The 23,543-nt window shown below is 44.2% G+C and overlaps 1 protein-coding gene across 5 annotated transcripts in view; it reads left to right on the top strand.

The window, feature by feature from the left end:
* EXT2 (exostosin glycosyltransferase 2) overlaps positions 1–23,543 on the top strand; it is a 136,439-nt gene that overhangs the window by 108,528 nt on the left and 4,368 nt on the right. For all 5 annotated transcript variants that reach the window (XM_087423096.1, XM_087423095.1, XM_087423093.1 and 2 more), the window contains 3 exons: positions 16,922–17,065; positions 18,834–18,962; positions 20,718–20,800. In XM_087423096.1, coding sequence (XP_087279222.1) covers positions 16,922–17,065; positions 18,834–18,962; positions 20,718–20,800 — 356 coding nt within the window. The remainder of the gene's footprint in view (positions 1–16,921; positions 17,066–18,833; positions 18,963–20,717; positions 20,801–23,543) is intronic.

Genomic DNA, 23,543 nt, shown 5'->3' with positions numbered 1-23,543 from the left:
ACTGAGGAATCCACAAACATCTAAAGAGTAAGTTGTATAAATACATGTACGTTGTATAAACTGAGTAAATTATAGAAATAATTCTTATATCAAATAGTAATGGGAAAAGAAGAGGAGACAAATAAATTGGTGTATATATACATGAGGAAAGGAGAAAATATGCACAGTGCTACTTCCTTTGCTTCTGTAGCTTGGTCACGAGACCGTAGTTGACATTTACAGCTTCTCACACTGCCCATTCCCTGTGCCCTTTCTTCTCAGCCAGCGCGCCAGCATGTTCATTACAGACCCAGTTCTTTAATGGCCCCAGTACTATTTAGACTTTCTGTTTCTTCTTGTGTTAGTTTTGATAAGTTGTGTTTTTCAAGGAATCTGTTCATCTAAATTGTAAAATGTATTGCTATAAAGCCATTTATAATAGTATCTTATTGTCTAAAGTCTATGGAATTTGGAATGGTGTGCTCTTTTTCATTCCCGATATTGGTAATTTTTGTTTTCTTTCTTTTTCTTCATCAGTCTTCTTGGAGGTATACCAATGTCCTAATCTTTGCGAAGAATCAACTTTTGACTTTGTTGATTTTTCTTTATTGTATATTTGTTCTGTATTTCAGTAACTACTCTTGATTAATTTTTTCCTCCACTTTCATGAGCTTAAGTTGCTGTTATTTTTCTAGGCTTTTGACTTGATAGCTTAAGTCATTGATCTCAATATTTAGTTTCCTAATATATGCTTTTAAAGCTGTAAATTTCTCCTTAATTACTACTCTAGCTGCATTCCCAAGTTTCGGTTTGTCATATTTTTATTATCCTTAAGTTTAAAGTATTTTCTAGTTTCTATTATAATATCTTCTTTGACTCATAGTTATATAAAGGTATATTGCTTACTTTTGTCAGTTTTTATTTTATTTTATTTTTTTTAAATTTTATTTATTTATTTTTTCCCCCAAAGCCCCAGTAGATAGTTGTATGTCATAGCTGCACATCCTTCTAGTTGCTGTATGTGGGACGCGGCCTCAGCGTGGCTGGAGATGCGGTGTGTTGGTGTGTGCCCGGGATCCGAACCGGGCTACCAGCAGTGGAGCGCACGCACTTAACCGCTAAGCCACGGGGCCGGCCCTTTGTCAGTTTTTAAAGTTATCTTTTTCTTATTGATTTTTGATTTGATTCCACTGTGGTTAGAAAATATGCCCCATATTATTTCATTATTCTGAAATTTATTGAGACTATATGGCCCAGTAAAAGGACTATTTTGGTAAATGTTCTCTGTGCACCTAAAAAGAGTATATATTCTGCAGTTGTAGGTTTAATGATCTCACGAGGTCAACTAGGTGAGGTCAGTTACCTTGGCACTTGGGATTCAATATAATCAGAATGTTCCCCTGCTTGTTCTTCCCTAACAAGCCATCTTCATTTCTTCTGGTTTTTTTCCTATAGCCTTTATCATTTCTGTAATAGTTAAATTCATTATCCTAGTTTAAATAAAAATTAGTTTAAACACAGTATTTCATATGTGAGTATCAGAGAAACCATGCAACAGACCTTTCTTATTGTGTCTCCAAAGAATTTTTAGAGAAATCTGGCGAGACAGAGGCGTCTCTCCATTTGGGAATTTTTCAGAGAGGAGAAACCAGCAGTCTTCCAGCATCTGGAGTGATTTTGCGGGTCCTTCCTGGAGACAGAAGAATAGACCAGATGACTTCCTGAAATCCCTTCGGGTGTGGTGATTCTAAGGGATCAGAAGTACAGGCAAACCCGTGAGGTGTGGTTCCGCGTGAAAAAGTAAAACTTCTAGGCATAAAAACTGTCAACCTCCTTCCCTTTCCCATGAAACCCAGCAAGATTGCATGTGGGGATCCGGGGATCTTTGGGGGTGATGGCCAACAGCATGGGGAGTCGAAGAGAGAAGACAGCGGTCCCTTTCGTGGAGGGTGCCCAGAGCAGAGTGTGGTGAACCAGGGCGTGTGCTGATCACGGTTCTGCTGATGCCTCTTCTGAGGCGTACCACGGAGACTCAGGCACCGGAGTTCCAGCGTGTTTTCACAAGCGTGAGGGCGTTTAAGGCAGTGCGTTTGTTAGAGAGTTGGAAGCTTGATTTACAGAGAACACTTCAAAGCGACAGGCTCCGTGGCTTGCTTTCGGGACACGGAGCAGAGACTAAAGGGCAGCTCACAGATTGCACACTTCCCAAAGCTCTGAGAAGGAAATGTGGGCCTAATGTAAGTAAGAGACGTCGGAGGAATGAGGGGGGAAGATCTCCCTGGACTGTTAGCTTGAAAATGATTGTGAACTCTAGAATCCCTTTCCAGGAGGAAGTTATTAGAGCCTCCAGCTTCCCCAGCCTTTGTCAATCCATAGCATGAACAGTAATGTTAATGCTGTGCTGTGGGGTATGTAGATGTGACCCACCCCCGGGCCTCCCTGCTGATCTGGCTGGGAGAACTCTCTGCGTGCTTGATAACCATTCGGAGCACCCCAGTCAGAAAGCTCTGTTTTAAAGAAACACAGTGTCAGACGGGAAGGGGCCTTAGCCATCATCCTGTTACTTCATGCTTTATTGCTGAGCAAACTGAGGTGCAAAGAGGTTAAGTTAGTTCTCTAAGGTACTAAATGGACATTGACTATAACCCTTAAAGGTGCACCATAGCAAGTTCTTGAGAATGAAAGGCCAGACCACATAGGAACGGCCCTTTCCCTTCCAGTGTCTGTGACTTGAGCACAGAGACATTTGGATTCGAGACCTAAACTGGGTATCATTATTTATTTAATTGGAAGAAAACACAGGGGTCATCTGCCTGTTTAAAGGGTCATACTCCCTGTTGGAAGGCAGAGAGTTTGGGGAAATGTTACATTCCTTCTCCAGCCCTGAAATCGGGAGCTAAACCATGATCTTTTCTGGCCCTGCGTGTTTCTGACTTGTTTGACAAGCTCTAGTGAGCTACCAGATGTGGAAATTCTTTTCAGCCTGGGATAATTTATTTATCTGTTTATGTATTTTACCAGGAAAGTATCTATTGAGTTCTTGATACTCATTTGCAGGGAACTCCTGGGGGAACAGTAGCAGTATATAGTGTTACTTGAATGTTTGATTTTTTTCAAGTCTGTGTGCTTTTATTTCAGACCTAAAGAGCTGGGAAATAAAATACAACTTGTTCCTCCTCCCCTCCCCCGCCTTTAGGAGAGAGAGTTTAAAACATGTGGCAGAAAATGAGCCATGCAGACTTGGCTGAACGTAGGAGCCCATGAATTTATTTTTCCTTTCGTGCTTTGATCCCCATTTCCACCCATAAAAGTTATTAGTAGCACTTAAGTGCTGAACATTTTTCACCTGAGCGATGTGAAACACTCTTAGCTAATAATACTGGTTATAAAGTCAGTATTTCATGTGCGGATGGGAATTGACCCAGAGCAACTGTGTGTTGTTAGGCACACAAAGTGCTGAGGCCTTCCTTTACTGCCTGGGTATCCCTAGGTGGTGGAGGCTGGTTAAGCCTCTTCGGTGCTAATAAATTATGAGAATTTATTTCTATTATTTTGTACACAACTTCCTAAGGTAATGGCAAGCATATACTCTCAAAGAATCATGGGAAGACAGCAAAATAGCATGGAATGCCCCACTTTTTTTCAGGAGAACCTAAAACCATCTTTGAGTGTGTTTTCCTGGTATAGGAAGGCAGGTGGGAAGGCAGCAAAGTGAGAATGAGCTTGGCGTGTATGGTTGCATGGGGCAGTCATAAGCAGATTGACGTGACGAGGGGGAAGTTGTGTTTGGGTTAACAGTGGAAGCCAGGCTGACTGGGCAGTATAGGGCCAGCTGATAGGCTAAGAGTCCAGCTGGAAAGTTTGAGGCAATAAAGGGGGATTGTAGGTTTGTAGAGAGTTGTATGGTCAGAGCAGTCAGATCACAGGATGAATTAGAGATGACAGAGACCGAAGACAGGGAAAGCCAGTTAGATAGTGGTAGCAGAAAATCTGTAGATTTAATGTTCAAATGGGTTGAAGAACCAAGAAGGAAAAGACAGGCTTACCCATAGCTCAGATTTAATTTGTGATGAAGGACTCAGCTAACTGGAGAATTCCAGAGCTGAGGCTCTATGTAACAGTTACATTTTAAACAGAATTAGTAAAATTTGTAGCTATCTATATATTCATCCAGGGAGAGTGGAAGAGATGATATAATCTGTGATTCTAAATAAACTCTCCCACTTTTTCTCTTCTCACTAGAAGAGCTGAAAGATGGAAACAGCCTATCATAGGATTAGACTTCATAATAACCTCTTTTAAAAGCTAGCAGATAACTTAAAAAAAAGACCATCTTTGTCCTTTTGTTCATCCCTCTCCGAGCCTCTGCCAGGGAAAGTGCCACGGGTACTGGGTCTGGGTCTTGGACTGGGTCTCTCACAGTCCTTGTATGTCACAGACTTGTGGTTGTGATCCTTCTGGTAGGAAATAAACTGCTTTCCTCCCCAGATTGAAGCCCCAGGTCCTAAATCTGAAAACGTGCTGAGGTTTGTTGGGGATCCAGGACAGTCTCTTCAGAAAGGCTTTTCTGGGTGGTCCATGGAACCACCTCTGTCACTCTGCCGTGGGCTCTGGGGCAGCTCACCCTTTGAGTCCATCTGGGGGACCGAGAAACTGGGTTCTTACAGAGCCAAGACTACTAAAAGAGGAGCGTCCCTCAAGGAGAGCCCGAAGTGCAGGGCACATCCCTGCCGTGGGTGGGGAATCTAATTATTGAAGTGTCTCAGCCTTCGGTGAGGACCAGCACCTTAGATGTCCACTCCTTGACTTCTTGGCTGACTCAGATCCTTGAGCTGTCACAGAGTCTGACCTAGTGGGTGACTGGGAAGATTGGGAATGCAAGCATTTCCTTCTGCTGTCAGGATGGCGGACTGCAGCAGAGGTGCACCGTGGAGCCAGTCCAGGCGGTAGTCTACCCGGCTGCTGGGCTGCTGCAGGCACTGGGGCTCACACTTCTCTGTCAGCTTTGTGCTTGGTCCGACCGTAAAGCTTTACAGTGTAGCGAGAACCATTTTGCCAGAGCCTAGCTTTTTGAAAACCATAAATGTCTTAGGACCTGTGGTGTGCCCTCTTCAGGAAGCATCTGAAGAAGCTGACGCCTGGAAGCTGTCTTTAGCCTTGTGTGTCTCATCTGAGTGAGTGACAGTCCCCTCTCAGTACCTTCCCTGGGCCTGGCCGTAAGATCGGTACAGTATTGAATATTGAAGAGGACGCCTGTCTGTCTTGACCCCGTTTTTCACTTTTCTTAAGTCCCTGAAGAGTTGCCGTCATAGAGACTGTTGTCTCCAGAAGAGGGGATGGGCCGACCGACTCATCTCTGTGAGTGTCCCCGCCCAGAGGGTGTAGTCAGAGCTTCCCCCCCAGGAGACACGTGGGAGAGTGTGGTCAGGCGAGGCGTCCTTTCTGAGAGGATTGTCTCCCTGGGGTACCGTCCACATGTGCCGCCTGGGGAGAGCCGAATCCTCTGTTAGGTCTGTGCCGTCTCCAGCTTGCGTGGATTTACACCCAGGACCCGCGGGACCGCAGGGAAGATGGTTCACGTGAGCCGCCGCGGCAGCCAGAGCTGCTGAAAGCAGATCCAGAGCAGCGGCCAGGAGCCCCCGAGGTGCTGAGAGAAGCTGCGGTGAAGGCTGACCTCTCCCGCAGCACCCAGTCCCCGCTGGAGAGGAAGTCAAACAAATATTGAGGGAAGGCAATCAAGTATATGTGCTGAACAGTGAAATCACATCTGATCGTTTAAAAGCAGCCAGTTGGGAATTACAGTCGAGTCACACTTGTTTCTTCCCGCTGAGCAAATTAAAACAAGCTCAGAATTTGTTTACCTAGCCGTTAATGAAACATCAAATGTAGGACTAGGGAGCTCCCTGTCCCCAGGAGGAGGGAGCCCGCTTCCTGCTGGCGCACCTTCCCACTGAAGGTGTCTCTGCCGCGCACACTCCTGTCCCAAGTCAGTCAGGTGCGCTGGTTTCATTACGTTTTCTGTAAATGTTTATTTTGTGCCCAGCAGTGCTGGTGAGGGAAGGGCTGGCCCTGTGTGCTCCCCACCGTGCCTCCACCTCTGGCCTGTCTGCAGCACCGTCAGGGCCCCCTAGCCTCGTCAGCGCCATGCCTCGGGAACTGACGCTTATACTGCAGGGTAGTTGTTTTAAAGAGGTGTTGGTACTCTTGATGGTTTGAAGAATGCGTGCTTTCCCTTCCCCCCGCAGAAGGAGCTATCTGCAGTGATACTCCAGCCCTGAAAGGATCCATATGTCTGAGGTTATTGTTCCAAGAGCTGCCTGTTGTCTCATTGGGATTGATTACCGGCTTTGGCTGCCCCAGGAATGTCGAGCTCCAGGATTTGCCATATGATTGGGGGATATGGGGAATTTGTCTTGCATGGGCTGCTTATCTGCCTTGATTTTGATAGAGATGCTTAAGGGAGGTGTGTGGGCAGGCCTTGGCACAGAGCCAGGGGAAATGAAAGCCACGGCAGCATCGAGGCTCTGAACTCCCCCAGCAGCTCTCACAGGAGGGCAGTGCCTACCGCTTTCCGAGGAACATTCTCTGTTGTGCCCAAATGTGAAGCCCCACCATGCATTGCCAGTTGTAAAACTGCTTGCAAAATCATGAGTTTGAGGCAGTGGTTGGTGATTGCTATGCTATCGCATAAGACACAGCAATTCTGCATTTTGGAAGAAGAAAAAGAAAGAGAACTGAAAGGATCAGTCAGAGTAGTGCCCTGACCTCAGAAGTGTCACACCTGGGAAAATGAGTCTCTGGAAAGCAAGGTGAACTGGTCAGTGTGGTACTTACAGCTCACCTCTTGGGTCAAGTTCACTTCTCAGATTTACGTTAATCATGATTGCAGGATATCTGCTACTGTCTGTTGGTTGGTGTAGATCAGGAGGTGGCCACCTTTAAAAGTAATACTTCTAAGTTCCCAGCCAGCCTTTGGGGTGGGCTGGAGATTTGAGGGGTGGGCAGAGGTCCTGATCATATGGCGACACTCTGCTCTTGGAGAAGGAAGGAAAGGCGGGGCTCACTTCTTAGAACCAGCGCCACTAGTTACACACAGCACAGAGCTGGGGCTGGACTGAGAAACTCCCCCTCGAGCTGTCCACGCGGACAGGATGGTGACAGGATGGTGACGGCCTGTTCACTTCCGTATGCCTAGCGCGTGACAGACACATGGTGGGTGCTCCGTAAATATTTATTGACCAAAGGAGTGGATGTAATGCGTTTGGACGTTGAATTCCCTTCTATTTAGTTTCTATGAGTAAAATTATAAGGAGTTGTTCAGAGTTAAACGATTCCCTGTCTATAGTAAGTGGGAGAATCCTGGTCTACCTGCTGGCCTGCTAACCAGGCCGCAGAGAGCAATTTCATACTAATGACTGACCTGGTTGGTGGCAGTGGGATCTCAGTCGTAACTTTGTAATTGAACTTTTTTTCCTTTCTTCCCTTAAAGTGAAATCCATGAAGCATTTTCCTTAATCCATGCTTTCCCACCATCACCCCGAAGGAATCATACTATCCCCCTAACTCTTCTTTTTGTACTTTTTCCTGCGTCCCTGCTTTGTTTCATCACTGGCCTTTTATGCATATGTCATTAGCTTTTCTAAATGGGAAGCTCCTTGCTAACAAGATACATGCTTTATTTTTGTATTCACTCTGAAGTGTAAGACAGTCTCTAAAAGAGTTGGGGGCAACTGATTTTTGACAAAAGGTGCAAACGCAGTTCAGTGGAGAAAGACAGCCTTTTCAACAAATGGTGCTGGACACATTGGACATCCGCAGGCAGAAATCTAACCTCAATCTACACCTCACACCTTACTGAAAAATTAACTGCAAGTGAATTATGGACTGAAATGTAAACATAAAGCTTTAAAACTTTTAGGAAAAAACTTGAGAAAATCTTCAGGATCTAGGGCTAAGCAAAGAGTCCTTTAGACTTGGCACCAAAAAGCACAGTCCATAAAAAGAAAAAATTGACAAATTAGACCTCATCAAAATTAAAACCGTTGCTCTGTGAAAGACCTTGTGAAGAGAATGAAAAGACAAGCCACAGACTGAGAGAAAATGCTTGCAGACTGCGTATCCAACAAAGGGCTAAGCATGGAGGATATATAAAGAGCTCTCAGAACTCAACAGTAAGAACAAACAACCCAGTTAGGACTGGAGCCAAGGGCATGAACAGACACTTCACTGAGGTGGATACACAGACAGCAAATAGCACGTGAAAAGATGTGCAACAGCGCTAACCATAAGGAAATGCAAATTAAGACCATAATTATATATCACTGTACACCTATCAGAATGACTAAAATAAGAAAAAGTGACAACGCCAAGTGCTGGTAAAGATGCAGAGAAAGTGGATGACTCGTACATTGCTGGTGGAGGAACAGGGTGGGCAGTTTCTTATGAAACGAAACATGCAACTGCCATGTGACCCAGCAGTTGCATTCTTGGGTATTTATCCCAGAGGAATGAAAATTTATGTCCACACAGATTCATAGAAGCTTTATTTGTAATCACCAAAAATGAATCAGCCCAGATTAGTAATTAACTGGGCTGTTAATTAGTGGTTATCATTAGTAATTAACTAATTACCTTCAGTGGGTAAATAGTTAAACAAACTGTGGTACATCCATACCAGGGAAGACGACTCAGCAATAAAAAGGAACAAACTATTGATACACAGAACAACTTAGATGAGTCTCTAGGAAATTATGCTGAGTAAAAAAAGCCAATCCCAAAAGGGTACCTTCCATCATCAAAAGGTATGATTCCATTTATGTAGTCTTCTTGAAATTACAACATTATAGAGATGGAGAACAGATGAGTGATGGCCAGAGGGAGGGTGGGGGATGGGGGAAGGTGTCAATAATAGATCAACAGGAGGGACCCTTGTGGTGATGGAAATGCCCTGTGTCTTGACTGTATCAGTGTCATGTTGTGATATCACACTACAGTTTTGCAGGATGTTGCCATTGGGGGAAACTGGGTAAAGAGGACACAGGATCTCTCTGCATTATTTCTTACAACTGCTTTTGAGTCTGCACATATCTGAAAATATTTAATTAAAAAAAAAAAGTGGTAGCTTAATAAGTATCTGAGTTGAGTGCATAAATGAATTAATAAATAGGAATACTCAAATCTCTCCATCCCTAAACTCTATGACTTTAGCTTGCTGTTGGGTTGCCTTTCTAGAACTTCATATCAGGATTAATATTTTTAAGATAAATGGAACATCTCTAGATTTAAAAAAGTACTATTGAGGACACCATCTGTTTTAATGATGTCCAATAAAGTCCAATAAAGTTTGGACTTTATTCCAGTTTTTACCTTTTATTGTAAGCCACCTCACATCATTTTTGGGGAATAGGTGGGATATAAATAAATAAGTAATTTGAAAGAGTCTCTCTGTTGCTTGATTCTCCACCAAGAGATTATGGGGTTTAGCACACATACACGGCACTATGATGAATTAACTCATTAAGTAATTATTTTGGAACCACACTTATGCTTCGAAGTCAGCCAGGATTACAGAGTTGGTTGTCAGTGCCATTTCCTCCCTTTCTACAGTAGGAAGAAAACAAAAAGAGGTGGCCACTTTTGCTGCAGCGTCGCTGACTGCAGTCATGGAAGTCACTAGGGCAGTGACTTGAAGCAGGAAGAGTTACTTCTTCCTTGCTGGACAGAGCTAGTGTCTTTGGTCCCCAGTCATTTAACTTGAGCCCCACCAGAATCAACCTGAAATTTTGAAGGCTCAATAATGGTTATTTATAAAAACAAAAGTCTTTGTTTCCACTCGTGCAGGATTTAAAGAGAATAGCCATTTGGCTTATGATCACTAATCTTTTAACTTCATTAAACAATCCCCTGGGACCAGGCTTAGAAATAGCATGTCCCTCACTGGTGTTGAGCTGATGGAAATAAACATGATTCCCTGTTTAGTGGGTCTTAAGGAGCACAAAATTAGAAAACCCGTGACCCAATCCTGACCCGTCTCTCCCTCCTCCCATCCCCTCAGACTCACATCTCTCCTTCCCTTCTTTATTATCTCTCAAGAGATTCATTGCTTCATGAGAAAGAGCAGTGGAGTTGAATCTTTCATTCAGCTGCTTTTGGCTCATGCTTACACTTACTTCTCTGTCCCTGAGCCTCACAGATTACGAGGTCCCACTAGGCCCTCGGATGTCGTATGTGGAGTCTCGCTGGTTTGCTACACAGCTGACGGGAGTTGCTCCTTTGAGTGGTGTGACCTTGTGGCCTTCTTTGCTAAATGGAAACGCATTCATGAAGAGCCTTCAGCTCTTAGATGAGTACTGATGGGAGCAAAGGGTCCTGTCGTTTCCCCACCTCCTCTCCCCACTGTTCTAGTCTCGACTCGATCATTCACCGTGCTCGCGTGCTTCTTACCATCTCTGCCACTTGCACCACAGAGCTGACAAACACTCACACTCACACGAAATGTGATTTCAGACACATCGTCTGTCTCTTTGTTTTACAAGTGAGGGACTAAGCGTGGGGAGACGAGGTGGTTTTTGGAATCAGAAGAGTGGGAAGTCATGGCTTCATGAACAGATGACTGGACTAGGAGTTAGGACCCAGCCTCGGCTTGAACTAGCCGTGTAACCTTGGGAGAGCCGCTTCCTCTCCAGCTCGCGGTTTTCTCATCTGCACAGTGGGGGAGCTGGACCGAATGATCTCTGGCTGCAAATCTCTGCGATCCACAAATCTCCTTACCATCCACACAAGGCACATGGTTGTGCCGTCTGGTGGGAGGGTACAGATTCAAGGACGAGGCGAATGTTTTAAAGCCACTTTCTTCGGTAGTGTCTTCCTAATAGTGGTGACTGTTGAAAGATTTAAGAGCACACATTCCTCTATCAGGTGTGGCCAACCCCAGTCTGTCTCTGCCTTCACCACTGCCCCAGGCTGGAAGAAGGAACCTGAAAGGAATAGAGATCATGTCCCTCAGCAACAAGGCACTAACCTCCAGCCAGACTGGGGCAAATAGGATTGCCGCCAGAACCCCAGGAGCCTTCCCCTGGTACTGGTTTTCCTGCTTGGCTCATTCCAAGCAGAACCCTGTGTTGAGCTGGAAGGGTCTCTCAGGCAGACTGAATGATCTAGTAGGTAAATCCTGATACATAACACAGCACGTCCATGTGTTTGTCACAACCAGTCAGCATGAGGGAACTCCAGGTGACCACTGCAGGGCTCCCTTGCTCTAGGTGTCCAGCATTAGCGTTTAATTGTGTCCCAGATGTGGACAGAGGCTCTTGGGCTTTTTGCAAAGCACTCCCGGGACAAAAACTACCAACCACCAGTGTAATTAAAAGCATGAGTAAAATGAAGCCAATCAGTCCCTCCACTCCACTTCATTTCAGGAAATTCCAAATATAAGAGATGAGCTTTGTTCCCAGAGGGCTGGGAGTGAATCCGATAACTGGCTCCTCTGAGGAAACGAGCTAGGAATTGGAGTCCAGCCAGTTACCCCTTTCCCATCTGGACAGCACGCAAGACAAGCCTGAAGGGAAGAAGGGCCACTCCTTCAAAGACATTTGCAAGTTGGGTGCCTTGCAGCTCTGCCTGGGTGATCCAGGCCTGTGGCCACAGGGTTTGGGCTGGTTCATAGAGTTCTGTTCCACTCTGATGGTTAGGGATTGACAAAACCCAGGGGGGTGCATGTAAGGAGAGAAATGAAGCGCTGGCCAGTTTGGTGCACCTTGACTCCACGTTCTCCCTGTTTCCCTCACCACTTCTCAGTCCGTCTCGTGGCTCATGAATCCTGGTACATGTGGCATCTCTCTCACCCAGTAGCAATATCCCCATGGAACTACACCTTTGAAAACGTGATGACTCTAGCAGCCACTTCAGAGAGTTCCTTTTCTCCTGGAGCTGACCCATGATTTCCTAATCGTATATCCCAGATGGGCACCACCTGTTGTTACACCTTCCCCCTCCTCCCCCCAGTCTCTTTCCTGAATCTGACTGTGGTTAGCACACACCCTGAGTTTAAAATGCACTCTCTAAGCTGGCTTAGAATATAGTGCATTAGCCTCTTTTCAAGAACATTTATTGGGTACCCATATGTGTATGGCATTTTAAACAAAGTTAAACAATGCAGGCCATGCTATTTAAAAACTTAACAACTTGCAACTGATCACAGCTGATGAGTTAGTTTCCTTGGGAATAGGTTGGTGAGGAAGAAGATAGGATTTTAGCCCTAAAAGGACATTAGAGGTCCCTTAGTCCAGCCCCTCATGCTGCAGATGGCAGATTGAAAGCAGGACAGCTTGAATAGTCAGTTGCACAGCTCCTCAGTGGCTGAGCTAGTTCTGGATCTACGTTAACCATGTCCTCCTGGTGCACTTCCTGTAGGAGGTGATCCAGGCTGCCTCCTGTGCCTTTTCAACAAAGGTAGAGGATCTTAGTTTGATCCTCTAGTAATGGGAAGCCACGAAAGACCTTAGGAAGTTTAAAAAGAAAAGAAAAAAATACATAGGTAGCTCTGAAAACAGCCAAGTGAGCACAGCTGGGAGTCTAGAGAGGAGGAAATTTCCATGATCCAGGTAAGAGGTGGTTAGGACCAAGATTATAAAAATTAGAAAGGAAGGAAACAGGTGGAGGCTGGTATTATGTTGTTACGGTCTGTGTTTGAATAGTGATGTGGAATAGGCCCCAAATGTAAGGACTGTTCAAATTATTGCTAAGCCCCTAACCAAGGCATAGAGTTCATTATAACAGACATAGCCTTCTGTCTTTAAAGATGTGTGTGATGAAAAATAGATGAGGACACTGCATATGAAGGACTTCAGTAGTGCAGGCACACTGTTGAAGAATGGCTCTGTGACTTGAACACAGCTATGGAAGCACTGTTACTGGAACTACAGGGATGTAAGTGGAATTTCAAAAGCCGGCACTACAATATGGAAAGGCGTCTGTTAGTAATGACGAAAGGCCGACCCCAGAGCATTTCCCTGAGGTAGAGAGAAAACAGTTGAATTCGAGTGGGAGGTGGGTAGAATTTGAGTTCTCGTTCTTCCAGCTGAGAAAATGCTTTACTGTGTGCATAATCGACTTTGTGCTAGGCTGGGGCTCGATTAGAGAGGGCCCGTCCCAGTCTGTTCCTCCCCGTTTTGATCCTGTGGTCAGCTGCAGAGTTATAGATGAAGTGACAAGGACGGTATCTTGATTGTATCCAGCTGCCTGGAATAAGTCAAGGGCAGAGAGGCCCCACGTGAGGAACAGCGCTCACTGAAGGCTCCAAAGGAGTCTGAAATGCAGAACACCTCTGATGCTTTTAGAGCAGCGTAGTTTAGCATCCTGTGACCCATGTCACCAAATTAAGTCCCTCTGGAGAGAAGTCTGATAAGTGGCTTCAGCTAACAGGAAGAGGACTGAAATCTTAACAGCGTTTAACCCTAGAACGGAGCCAATATTATTATTATTGCTGCAGACGGGGGCTTGAAAAGAAGAACCCTTGGGAGAGTGATGGGAACTTCCTGTGCATGGATTAGAGAGCTCTGTTGACTCTAAGTAGATGGCGTGAGGGAGTGCGACTTCCATCTTACAGAGGCCCCAACTGAGTGGGAGCCTCCTTGCCTCACCCCGCCCCTTTTCCTCCACCGTGCCCATCCCTGGGGGTTAGTTCAGTTACTTGTGCTCGGAGCCCTTCAGAAGTCTCCCTGAGTCCATCGAGGTGAATCGGCGATTGTGTACTGGTGGGACTTGGACAGGCAGGTGCTTGGTGCTGAGAAAAGGAACCTGGCGGTGCGTTACTGGAGTCTGCCCAGGCCCACAGCCGAACAGCGGTCATGGCTCACTGGCTGTGTTGTTGCTCTGGGCTCCGTAAACTGTAATAGTATCATGTTATTTTAATCTGCTGAAATACATACCCCAGAGTCGAGCACACGGCAGCACGTTACACGTCTGTGGAAATGTTTGACATGGCTTCATTTGTCTGCTGCTAGTGTGGTGATGCCTGTGGCCGATTAACTCTGTCGGTTACAACATGGTGTTAATGAGGCCAAGGTTGTGGGTTTGAGAGGCCTGTTAGGTGAGCTGGTTTCACACAAAGGAAAGCTCTTTTCACAACCCCACACCATGCTCAAGACCCAGGTCAGACGTCCCGTAAAATCATGAGGATGATCACAAGGAGGACTGGGCAAGACAGTGTAATGACTCAGCAAATACCCCTCACCCGCCTCTGGAAAAGCAATCAAAACATGTGCTTTAGTGATGTGAATTATTACTGTGGTCTTCACACACAAAGAATATCACGTTATTATTAGAGGTAACTGATGATCAGGACTGTAGCAGACTTCCTTTCTGAACTAAAGAGTACACTGGCTTTGGCTGTGAAGAAGCGAGAAAGCATCTTTGGTTCCCTTCTTTCATCCTCAGCTTTTGCCTGCTGAGATTCTGCCCGGTCATGCACCCAACAAGTGTGTATGGAACACTGTTGTGTGCCAGGATTCCACAGGGAATAAGACAGAGTCTCTGTCCTCATGGAGTTTAAATTCTATGGCAGGAAAATAGATAATAAATAAGTAAACAATAAGTAACCAAAACAATTTCAGAAAATGAGAGTGTGGTGAAGAAAAGCCCAGGGTGAGTGGATGTGATGAAGAATGGCTGGTTAGCAGATGGAGTTTACCCTGGATAGGAAGGTCTGAAACGGCCTCTCAAAGTAGGTGACGTTTAAGCAGAGACCTGACTGATGAGCAGGAATCAGCCTTCTGGAGAGCTGAGAGAACATTCCAGTCAGCAGAAATAGCAGGTGCAAAGGGCTTGAGGTCTAGTCCTGGTGAAGGAATAGCAAGGGCACTGAAATGTGGGAGAACGTGGTAAGAGAAGAGCTTGGAGAGGGGGCAGGTCCCTCGGGACATGCTAGGAAGTTTACATATTATTCTTAGTCAATAGGAAGCCGTTTTGTTTTGGGGGGTGGAACATTTCAGAGATTTTTGAGGGGATGTTGTGGGTTGGAGTGTGTCCCCTTAAAAAAGATATGTTGAAATCCTAACCCTTAGTAACCTTATTTGGAAATAGGGTGTTTTGAGAGATAATCAAGTTAAAATGAGGTCATTAGAGTGGGCCCCCATCCAGTTTGACTGGTATCCGTATAAGAAGGAGGAATTTAGACAGAGAGACAGACAGAGGGAGGATGGCCACGTGAGGACGGGGGTTGGAGTGGTGCATCTACAAGCCAAGGAACGCCCCAGACTGACAGCCAACCACCAGAAGCTAGGAGGAGGCAAGGAAGGATCCTTCCCCTACAGGTTTCAGAGGGAGCATGGTGCTGCCAACCTTGATTTCAGACTTCTAGATTTCTGTTTTAAGCCATCTAATTTGTGTTACTTGGTTACAGTGGCCTAGCAAACTAAAAAAGAGAGAGTGCTGGCACACTGGCTCTGCCCTTGGGAAGGCAGTGAAGCACCCTTCCTGGACTCAGTGACACTTGGGTGTTGGAGAAACCTCTGGTTGCTGTAGCATATGACCATATGATTTGACATCTATGTGGGTAAATGTATAATGAAAATAATATTAATTTAAAAAATATATATATAATAGGATAGAGCCCACTGGTTGAATTACTCTGTACAGAATACCCTAGTATTCTTTTAGGAATGGTCCTTTTAGGGATGCTCTGTAAATTATGGTTTGGAAGGAAAGAGATGTTAGAAGCCTGTTGCAGTAATCTAGGCAAGAGATGGTGGTTTGAGCTAGAGAGGGTGGTAGGAGAAGTGGTGGGAGGTAGTCGGAAGTAGGGCCGGCAGGACTGGCTCTCATGGATTGGATGTGGGGAGAGAGGGAAAGGAAGGAATAAAGGCTGACTCGTAGCTTTCAGGCTTGAGCAGTTGGGTAGATGATTTACTGAGATGGAGAAGATTGAGAGACTGGCTTATCTGGGGATATGGAATCAAGAGCTCTGCTTTGGACGTGTTAAGTTTGAGATGCCTATTGTTTATCCAGTTGAAGATAGTAAGTAAGTAGGAGGTTATCTCAGGATTGTTCAGGGCCAGACATAAATTTAGAGGGCTTCAGATTATAGGCAGTATTTAAAGTGATTGAAACTGGAGGAGATTACTTAGAGAGAGATTACTTGGAGAAAGAAGAGAGTAGGGCCCAGGACCGGGCCCTCGGGAACTGCTGTTCAGAGGTCTGGTAAAGGGTGAGGAACCCTGGTGCTGAGGAGTGGCACCATGAACAGCTGGTAAGTTGTCAGTGCCCGTTAATGGTGTGAACTTACTGTCTTTAAAATTTAAACTAAATTATACAGAAATACATGGGGAAAGGTATTGGAAGTACCTCACCAATATACCAAATTCTGTTTAACAAAACTGTATCTAAGAACCTTCCCAAATACGGAAATCAAGTCTTTGTTTTCAATATGTTGCACATTATAGAATCAGACAAATTCTCTATACTTGAGGCTTCCAGAAGATCATAAGAATGGCTATGTGCTCTGAAGAAATAGATTTTTTTTTTTTAAGGAACAGAGACTTTATAAGTTTTCATAGGCACCAAAATTTGATATAAATCAGGACAGCTGAGTTTCAGGGTTCCGTTCATTCTTCATGTGTGCCTTCATTAAGGGTGGAACCTATTTCATTAACCATATGGTAAGAGATAACCAACCTTGGCCCAATTCAGTAAGCTATGACTCTACATTACTTGAAATTTCCAAGCAAGCACAGGAAGTTTTGGAGGAAATCACAATCAACATCCATCTTTGAATGCTGGCAGATGAGCTGGCACCTGTTAACTGAACATCTTCAGAAGCCCATTCTGACCTTAGTTTGTGAAGATTTGAACCTAGAGAGCCCGTCGATTCCGTTTTGGTAACTCGGTGCTGGGCTTGGTTGCTGTCTGAACTGGAGGTTGACTGTCGATGTGTTTCTGTCCTAAGGTCTGGCGGGAGTTTCCTGACCGGTTGGTGGGTTACCCGGGTCGTCTGCATCTCTGGGACCACGAGATGAGTAAGTGGAAGTACGAGTCTGAGTGGACAAACGAGGTGTCCATGGTGCTCACGGGGGCAGCTTTCTATCACAAGGTAAGGTGGGGGCAGGCTTGGGCACGGGGTTCTGAGCTGACAAAACCGAGGGTGTGATACTCCTTTTATTTGGCCCAATTTAATTTTTGCTGAGTTTAGGAAAAATGTTCTACGCAGAGGGCTGGAAAGGCTATGTTGTGTGATATTCTTTAAAAAATAAAGTCATTATTTTTCTAATTGTAAAGATAATACATGCTCACACTAGAAAATATGGAAAATTCAGAATGGCTTTTATTGTATAAGAAAAGTCACTTGTAGTCCTGTCACTTAGAAATAGCCATTATTACTGTTCAGATGTTTTTTCCAGTTTGCCTTTTATTTATTTACTTATTCACACGTACACACAGACAGTTGTAAATATTCTCATTAGCCTGCTTTTTGCATGTATTATATTGTGAGTTTTTTTCTTATGTCATTAACATTTCTTCATAAACAATTTCTTCTTAACGTAATTGCTGATATACCATTATATCAATATTCCATAAGTCATGTATAACTATTCCTCTCTTTTGGATATTTAGATTGTGTCTAATTTTTTTGTTATTTTAGATAATGCTTAATATCTAGTGCTTCAATAGTGATCAGTATCCATTTTCATCACTGTTTGTACTTGTGATCATTATGATAGATTCCTAGAAGTAGAATTATATCAAAGGGAATGAAGATTTTGTGGAGGTTTTGATATATATATTTGTCCGTTGTTTTCAGTGTTGTTTGTGGCAATTTACATTCCCACCAGCAAAATATAAATCTATCTTATCATATTCCGCCTTGCATGAAATACATGAGGAAAAAAAAAAAGAAAATCAATCTTAGCTATTTTGATGCGTGAAAATGAATTTTATTGTTTTCACTTTGATTGGATTACTAGTGAGGTTGAAATTCCTTTGGGTACTTTTTAGCCTTTTGTATTTCCTCTCCTGAGAATTGTCACTTCCTGTTTTTGCCTCTTATTAGGGAGAGACTGAAGGGTGTGCACGAGACTTCAGAGTGTTCGGTTAGATGATAGAGTGCTCCCTGGGACTGTGTGGTTTAGTTAAACAGAATAGCTTGTCCGTTGTCAGCAGTGGCGTGAGGACGGGTGTCAGGAGAAAGATCTGTCCCACCCAGCGCAGTGAATTTAACTCACTGTATTTATAGCGATTGCCTGTTGTTATCTCAGCAGTGCTGCCCTCATACTTTTCAGGGCTCTAGATCCAGAAATGAGTTTTTGTTCTTAGCAGTAAATAATAAGTAAATAAGATGACACTTCTTGGGCTTTACAGTAATAGACCATGTATACTGTTTTTGGCTCACGAGTGTCTACACTTATTGCGTACATGTAGGTTGTGGTAGTTTTGGAATTGTCTCATTTTTGTTTTACGGTAAAAAGCCCATACCTTTGCAGTGTCAATCCACCATTAATTTATCTCTGTTCCTATTTGCAATCTGTGGAAAGACTATAGGAAACAGGATCGAGCATTGTGACTCCAGGGGAAGGATTTAGTAAAGATCAGCATATAGTGTGTCTCTGAACAGTATTTATTAAACACGTGATACGTTAATCAGTCCGAGGGGCCTGCATCCTACAAGGCTTCACACCACGCCTCTCCTCTGCATACAATAGGTGGTTTTTAAAAGCATGGCAGTATTAAAGATGCTTGGTCACCTAACCGAAAGCATTCTAATACTAGAAAGCTTGTCCCTGTGCCGTGGCTAAGTTGCCCTTTATATATGAGCCGCAGGGAACTGCTGTTTGAACGTTTCTCCTGTCTGTCTTACCTGACAGTATTTTAACTACCTGTACACCTACAAGATGCCTGGGGATATCAAGAACTGGGTGGATGCCCACATGAACTGTGAGGACATCGCCATGAACTTCCTGGTGGCCAACGTCACGGGGAAGGCCGTCATCAAGGTAGGAGGCATCCTTGTCCAGCTCTGCTGCTAACTTGCCTTGTGATCTTGGGCAGGTCTCTGTTTCTCTGAGCCTGAGAAGTTCTTGTAACTACTGTAAATGAAGTGTTGGATTAGATGAACTTTAAGTTCCCTTTTAGCTTTAAGACGCTGGACCAGACACTGTCACGTTGTAAAACTGAAGCTAGGCTTTGATCATTTAAACGTATTTTCTTTTTTCATACAGTTTCTTTAGTTATAGTTTTTAACCTCCAGTATCAGAGACAAAGGCAATGATGGTCAATCTACAAATTGTGTTTTAAAAAAAGTTTAATTTTATTCTCAAAGCCAATTTGGAATGTAGTTCTGTTAGTTAAAGAATGCAGTTTACATCTTTCTTAAGGTAGCCAATTTTTTTAATAGACATTGAGAAGATAGTACACTTTGTACAGTTATAACTGTAATTGTCCTAAATGTTGTTTTTAATTATTGATTACCAGCTTTTAAAAGTAGCTTTCCCGTAACATATTGAAAGTGAGAGGACATAAAGATCACATAGGGGTCTTGGTATCTGTAATAAATGTCTGTTTCTGAAATGTCGATTTTTCTCAAATCAGATCCCTAGATATGTAGAAAGAGTACACTTCTTTATATGACTGGAATCGTCTTGACCTTTTTTCCTTCTGGATTGGAATGCCATATCTAAAAATGGGCAGTGCTTCTAGGTCAGATTCCTATACTGGAATCTTCCTATACTGGAAGCTTATACTGGAAGCATGGGGTGGCATTCCCCACTGATGCCTCATGCTATTAATTGATGACAGAAGCCAGATTAAACCAAGCGACTCAGGAAAGAGGAAAAGTCACTATCTGTGCTCTCCAAACTTGACCAGTCTTCACCCTGTCCCCCAGCTCTCTAAAGAACTCCGTGAACAGCTCACTGCAAGGAAAATTAAAGAACGTAAATTGCAGAACTAGTTTTAAAGGAACCCCCCTTATCTCCAAATTTACTTTTTGACACGCTTCAAGATGTTCCTAGCTGTGCCTGCTGACTCTGGACAGTAGTTCCTGGTGTCCGTATGCGTCTTAGCTGGGCCTTAGTTATCTGGCTTTCTTCTCCTCCCATCTCTCTACTGTTTACTTACCTTCACTGGGTTAGGATGGCAGCCTCCCCTGAGTTTGCTAGAAAAATCATTAGAAATTTAAGGTTTGGGAGAGTGGGGGCAAGAGTCAGGGAAAAGGATTCAGAGAGTGAGGGACCATTGAATTTTTTTTGCTGACTCAAGAGAATTGCAAACTAACCTGGCATCTTCGAGAGCATGGTGCTGCTCATAGCATTTGCCATCAGCTGGAAGAGGGAGAAAGAGGCCTGTTGGAACTAAGGTTACGGTGAAAGTTATGGGAAGCTGTATTTCATCGCCCTTATGGCTGCAAGAACAAATGGTGTTTATACAAGGACCTTGGCAGTGAGAAAACAGTCATTAAACAGGAATTAAGGAGCTTGTCATCACCACTTCTTTCCAGTTACAGAAGGCAAAAGCCCTCCAAGCCGTTTTTATTGGGCCCTTGTGAGTTCTGCCGTGGGCCGAGCCAGACAGAACTGAATGGAGGAACGGTGAGGTGTGTTTGCACGCCTGTGCGTGTGTGTGTGCGCACGCGCGTGGAGAGGAAGTGGGCATCTCAGCTTACAGAGCAGAGGCATGCAGAGTGGTGTCACAGCATGATTTTATCGTCCTTGGCACTGACAGCCAGGTACGTTTTTGTGCTCCTCTGGCAGGTAACTCCACGCAAGAAATTCAAGTGTCCTGAGTGCACAGCCATCGATGGGCTTTCGCTCGACCAGACGCACATGGTGGAGAGGTGAGTGGGCCTCTACCCGGAATTCTGCCCTAGCCTCTGATCCCGATTTCCTGCCGGGGGCCTGTTTATGGGACTTGGTTGGAGATATAAGGACAGCAGCTGGTAGCCATAGTCACCTCCTTTTGCACTGTGGGAACTGGGTTAGTTCAAGCCCAGGTCACCCAGAGAATTAATTTGGAATGCTACTCACTCAATTTGTAATGGCTGGAAGGGCCTTAAAAATATAGCTGGCCTTGAGCTCCAGAAGCCAGACTCTCCACGTGGACTGAGCAGTTAACCATCCACAGTCATTCAAGTGGAAGCTGGTTAATTCCAAGGAAATACTGGGTTGTTTTTCAGGGTAACAGCTCCATGTTACAGTAAAAGTTTGATTAGAGAGAATTAAACCAAACCCACCAGAGACAAATTACCTTTGCTGACACGACTCACACACCTACCAAGAACAGAATGGAAAGCACAGATCTTTCCATTAGAGAGAGAGCAGGGCAGGGCAGCTCTGAAATCCTCCTTTTATTTCAATTCTGTCAGTTACTCAACAGCAAACCTTGGTGTGGAATGCGATACTAGGCCTTGTTGGTGAGTATAAAGAAGTGGGAGTTGTGTGTCTTCCCCTAAGGCCATCATAATGTTACAGTAGACCTGCTAGTCCTCACTTGTATCCCAAAGGTCCCCACGCTTCGAATCTGCTGAATCAAACCTAATTCCAAGAGGCAGCTCCTTACACAAGGCAGCTCTGACGTCCGGTAGCACTGTTGTCAAGGGACCAGAGTGCACTCAGGGAATGTGATGGTGGCCTGTGGAATGGGATGTCTAGTTCAGGTGTCCACAGGTCTCCTGTGCATCTGCTCCCAGTATTCATTTCTGAGGTCTACCAGCCATATTAAAATCCTTCAAGCCTGGAGGATTTGTTGTACAAAGTTGTTTCCATTGTCCTGGATTCTTCTCGAATGCTTTACTCCTCCTTACTCTTACTTCTTACTCTTACTCTCTAAGTAATCTCTTTATTTCTTTCATATATCTTACCCAAATGATGTGACTTTTACCAACTGTCAGTGTGAAATGATATATTATTGTGATTTTAGAAATATCTGTCACTGGTATCCTAAGTGTCACAGTCAAGGGCAGTAACATTAACTGTCGTAGGTCATTTGGAAGAGACCCAGTGATAGCTCTATTGGAGTGCATGAAATTGTTATTTAAAGCTACCTCCATGCTGTGTTTGGGGAGAATTCATGGCAGAAAGTAATTGGTTATTGTGTGGGCTTAGTTAAAATGGTGGGGTTATATGATTTAAGAGGGAATTATAGGGAGAGAAGTTGATCTGATAATGGCCTTGAAGTTGATGCTGAGGCTAACGTACTCTTCTCTGGTGCCACTGAGATCATAACAAATGTAAAGAGACTTAAAGTGCAGTGAGCAAGATTGAAGTTAGATATAATCATTATTAAACACTGAGGAGAGTAACTAAGGGAGATGTGGAGGCTTCTCTTGGGGAGAGGCTTTTGAAAAGAGAATCGGCAACTTCCCAGATGTTGTTAGGCTTGAATCAGATTATATCAGAGTTTATAATTAACAACAACAAATACACACATATATGTGTGTATATATGTATATTGTGTGTGTATGTATGTATTATATATATATAATATATATATATATATATAAAGAACTTAATCCAAATCTATATGTGATAAGTGCCATAAGGGAGGCTCAAAGTGTTACAGTTGATCAGGGGAAGGAGAAGTGACTTCTTGCTAGGTTGATCATTAGGAATAATTTTAAGAGCTGGCACTTGAGTGAGCCCTCAGAGATCACTAGGATCCCAACCAGTGAGACGCTGGGCAAGGAGTGGAAACTGAATGGTCAGCAAGTTCAGGGTGTATTTGGCAAGCAGTTAAGAAGTCCATTTTGGCTAGAGCGTAGAATTCTGGCCCATTAGTGCCAAACTTCAGAGGGCCCTGAATGCCCTCTGAAGGGAGGAGTTAAGGAGCCTGAACTTTTCTCTTCAGGCTCTGGTGAGCCATAGAGGGTTTTTGAACAGGGGAGTAGCTTGATAATAGTGTTGTTTTGAGACTAATATTAAGTAGTGCATAGAATGGAATGAGGGTGGAGAGACTGAAGAAAGAACAGTTAGAAGGCATGAACTAAGCTGAGTGTGGAAAGGAGGGGACGAATTAAATTGCAAGAGACTTTTTTTTCCCCATAGGAAGATGTGCTAGAACTTGATTTCCAGCTGAATAGCTATGGGGAGGCTACGGAGAAGGAGTCGACAGAGATGACTTTTAGATTCTGAGTCAAGAATAGTGGTAGCACCTTTAACAGTGTAAATGATATAGTTGGGAGGAGATGCTACTGGGGAGGGCTGGAGTGATGGTTGTACCTTTAGCAGCATCATTAGGACAGGAGGAGGTTTTAATCATGGGCGTAGTTGGAGAGCAATAAGGTAGGTGATTTTGGGGTCTTGCCCTCTGTATATGCAGATGTAGATAAGGAGCATTTGGAGATGTGGAACTAGAACTTGAGGAAGAAGATTAACACAAAAATAGATATTTGGGAGATATCTGCCCAGAGCTAGCAGTCGACTGAAGAAAAGCCAAGGGCAGAGTCTTGAGAAATTCTGACATTTAGGAGACAGAAAGAGGAACTGAAAAGAGAGAAGCAACCACTGGAGAGGCCAGGAGAGAACCGGGATCTACAGTGGTCAGAAGCCAGGGAGGAGCAAGGAACATGCAGACTGGGCAAT

This window comes from Ceratotherium simum, chromosome 34, assembly GCF_057802395.1.
Source record: "Ceratotherium simum simum isolate JZ-2026a chromosome 34, ASM5780239v1, whole genome shotgun sequence".
NCBI classification, from domain to species: Eukaryota; Metazoa; Chordata; class Mammalia; order Perissodactyla; family Rhinocerotidae; genus Ceratotherium; species Ceratotherium simum.
The sequence above is the reverse complement of the archived record's forward strand: the minus strand, read 5'-3'. Positions and strand labels throughout refer to the sequence as shown.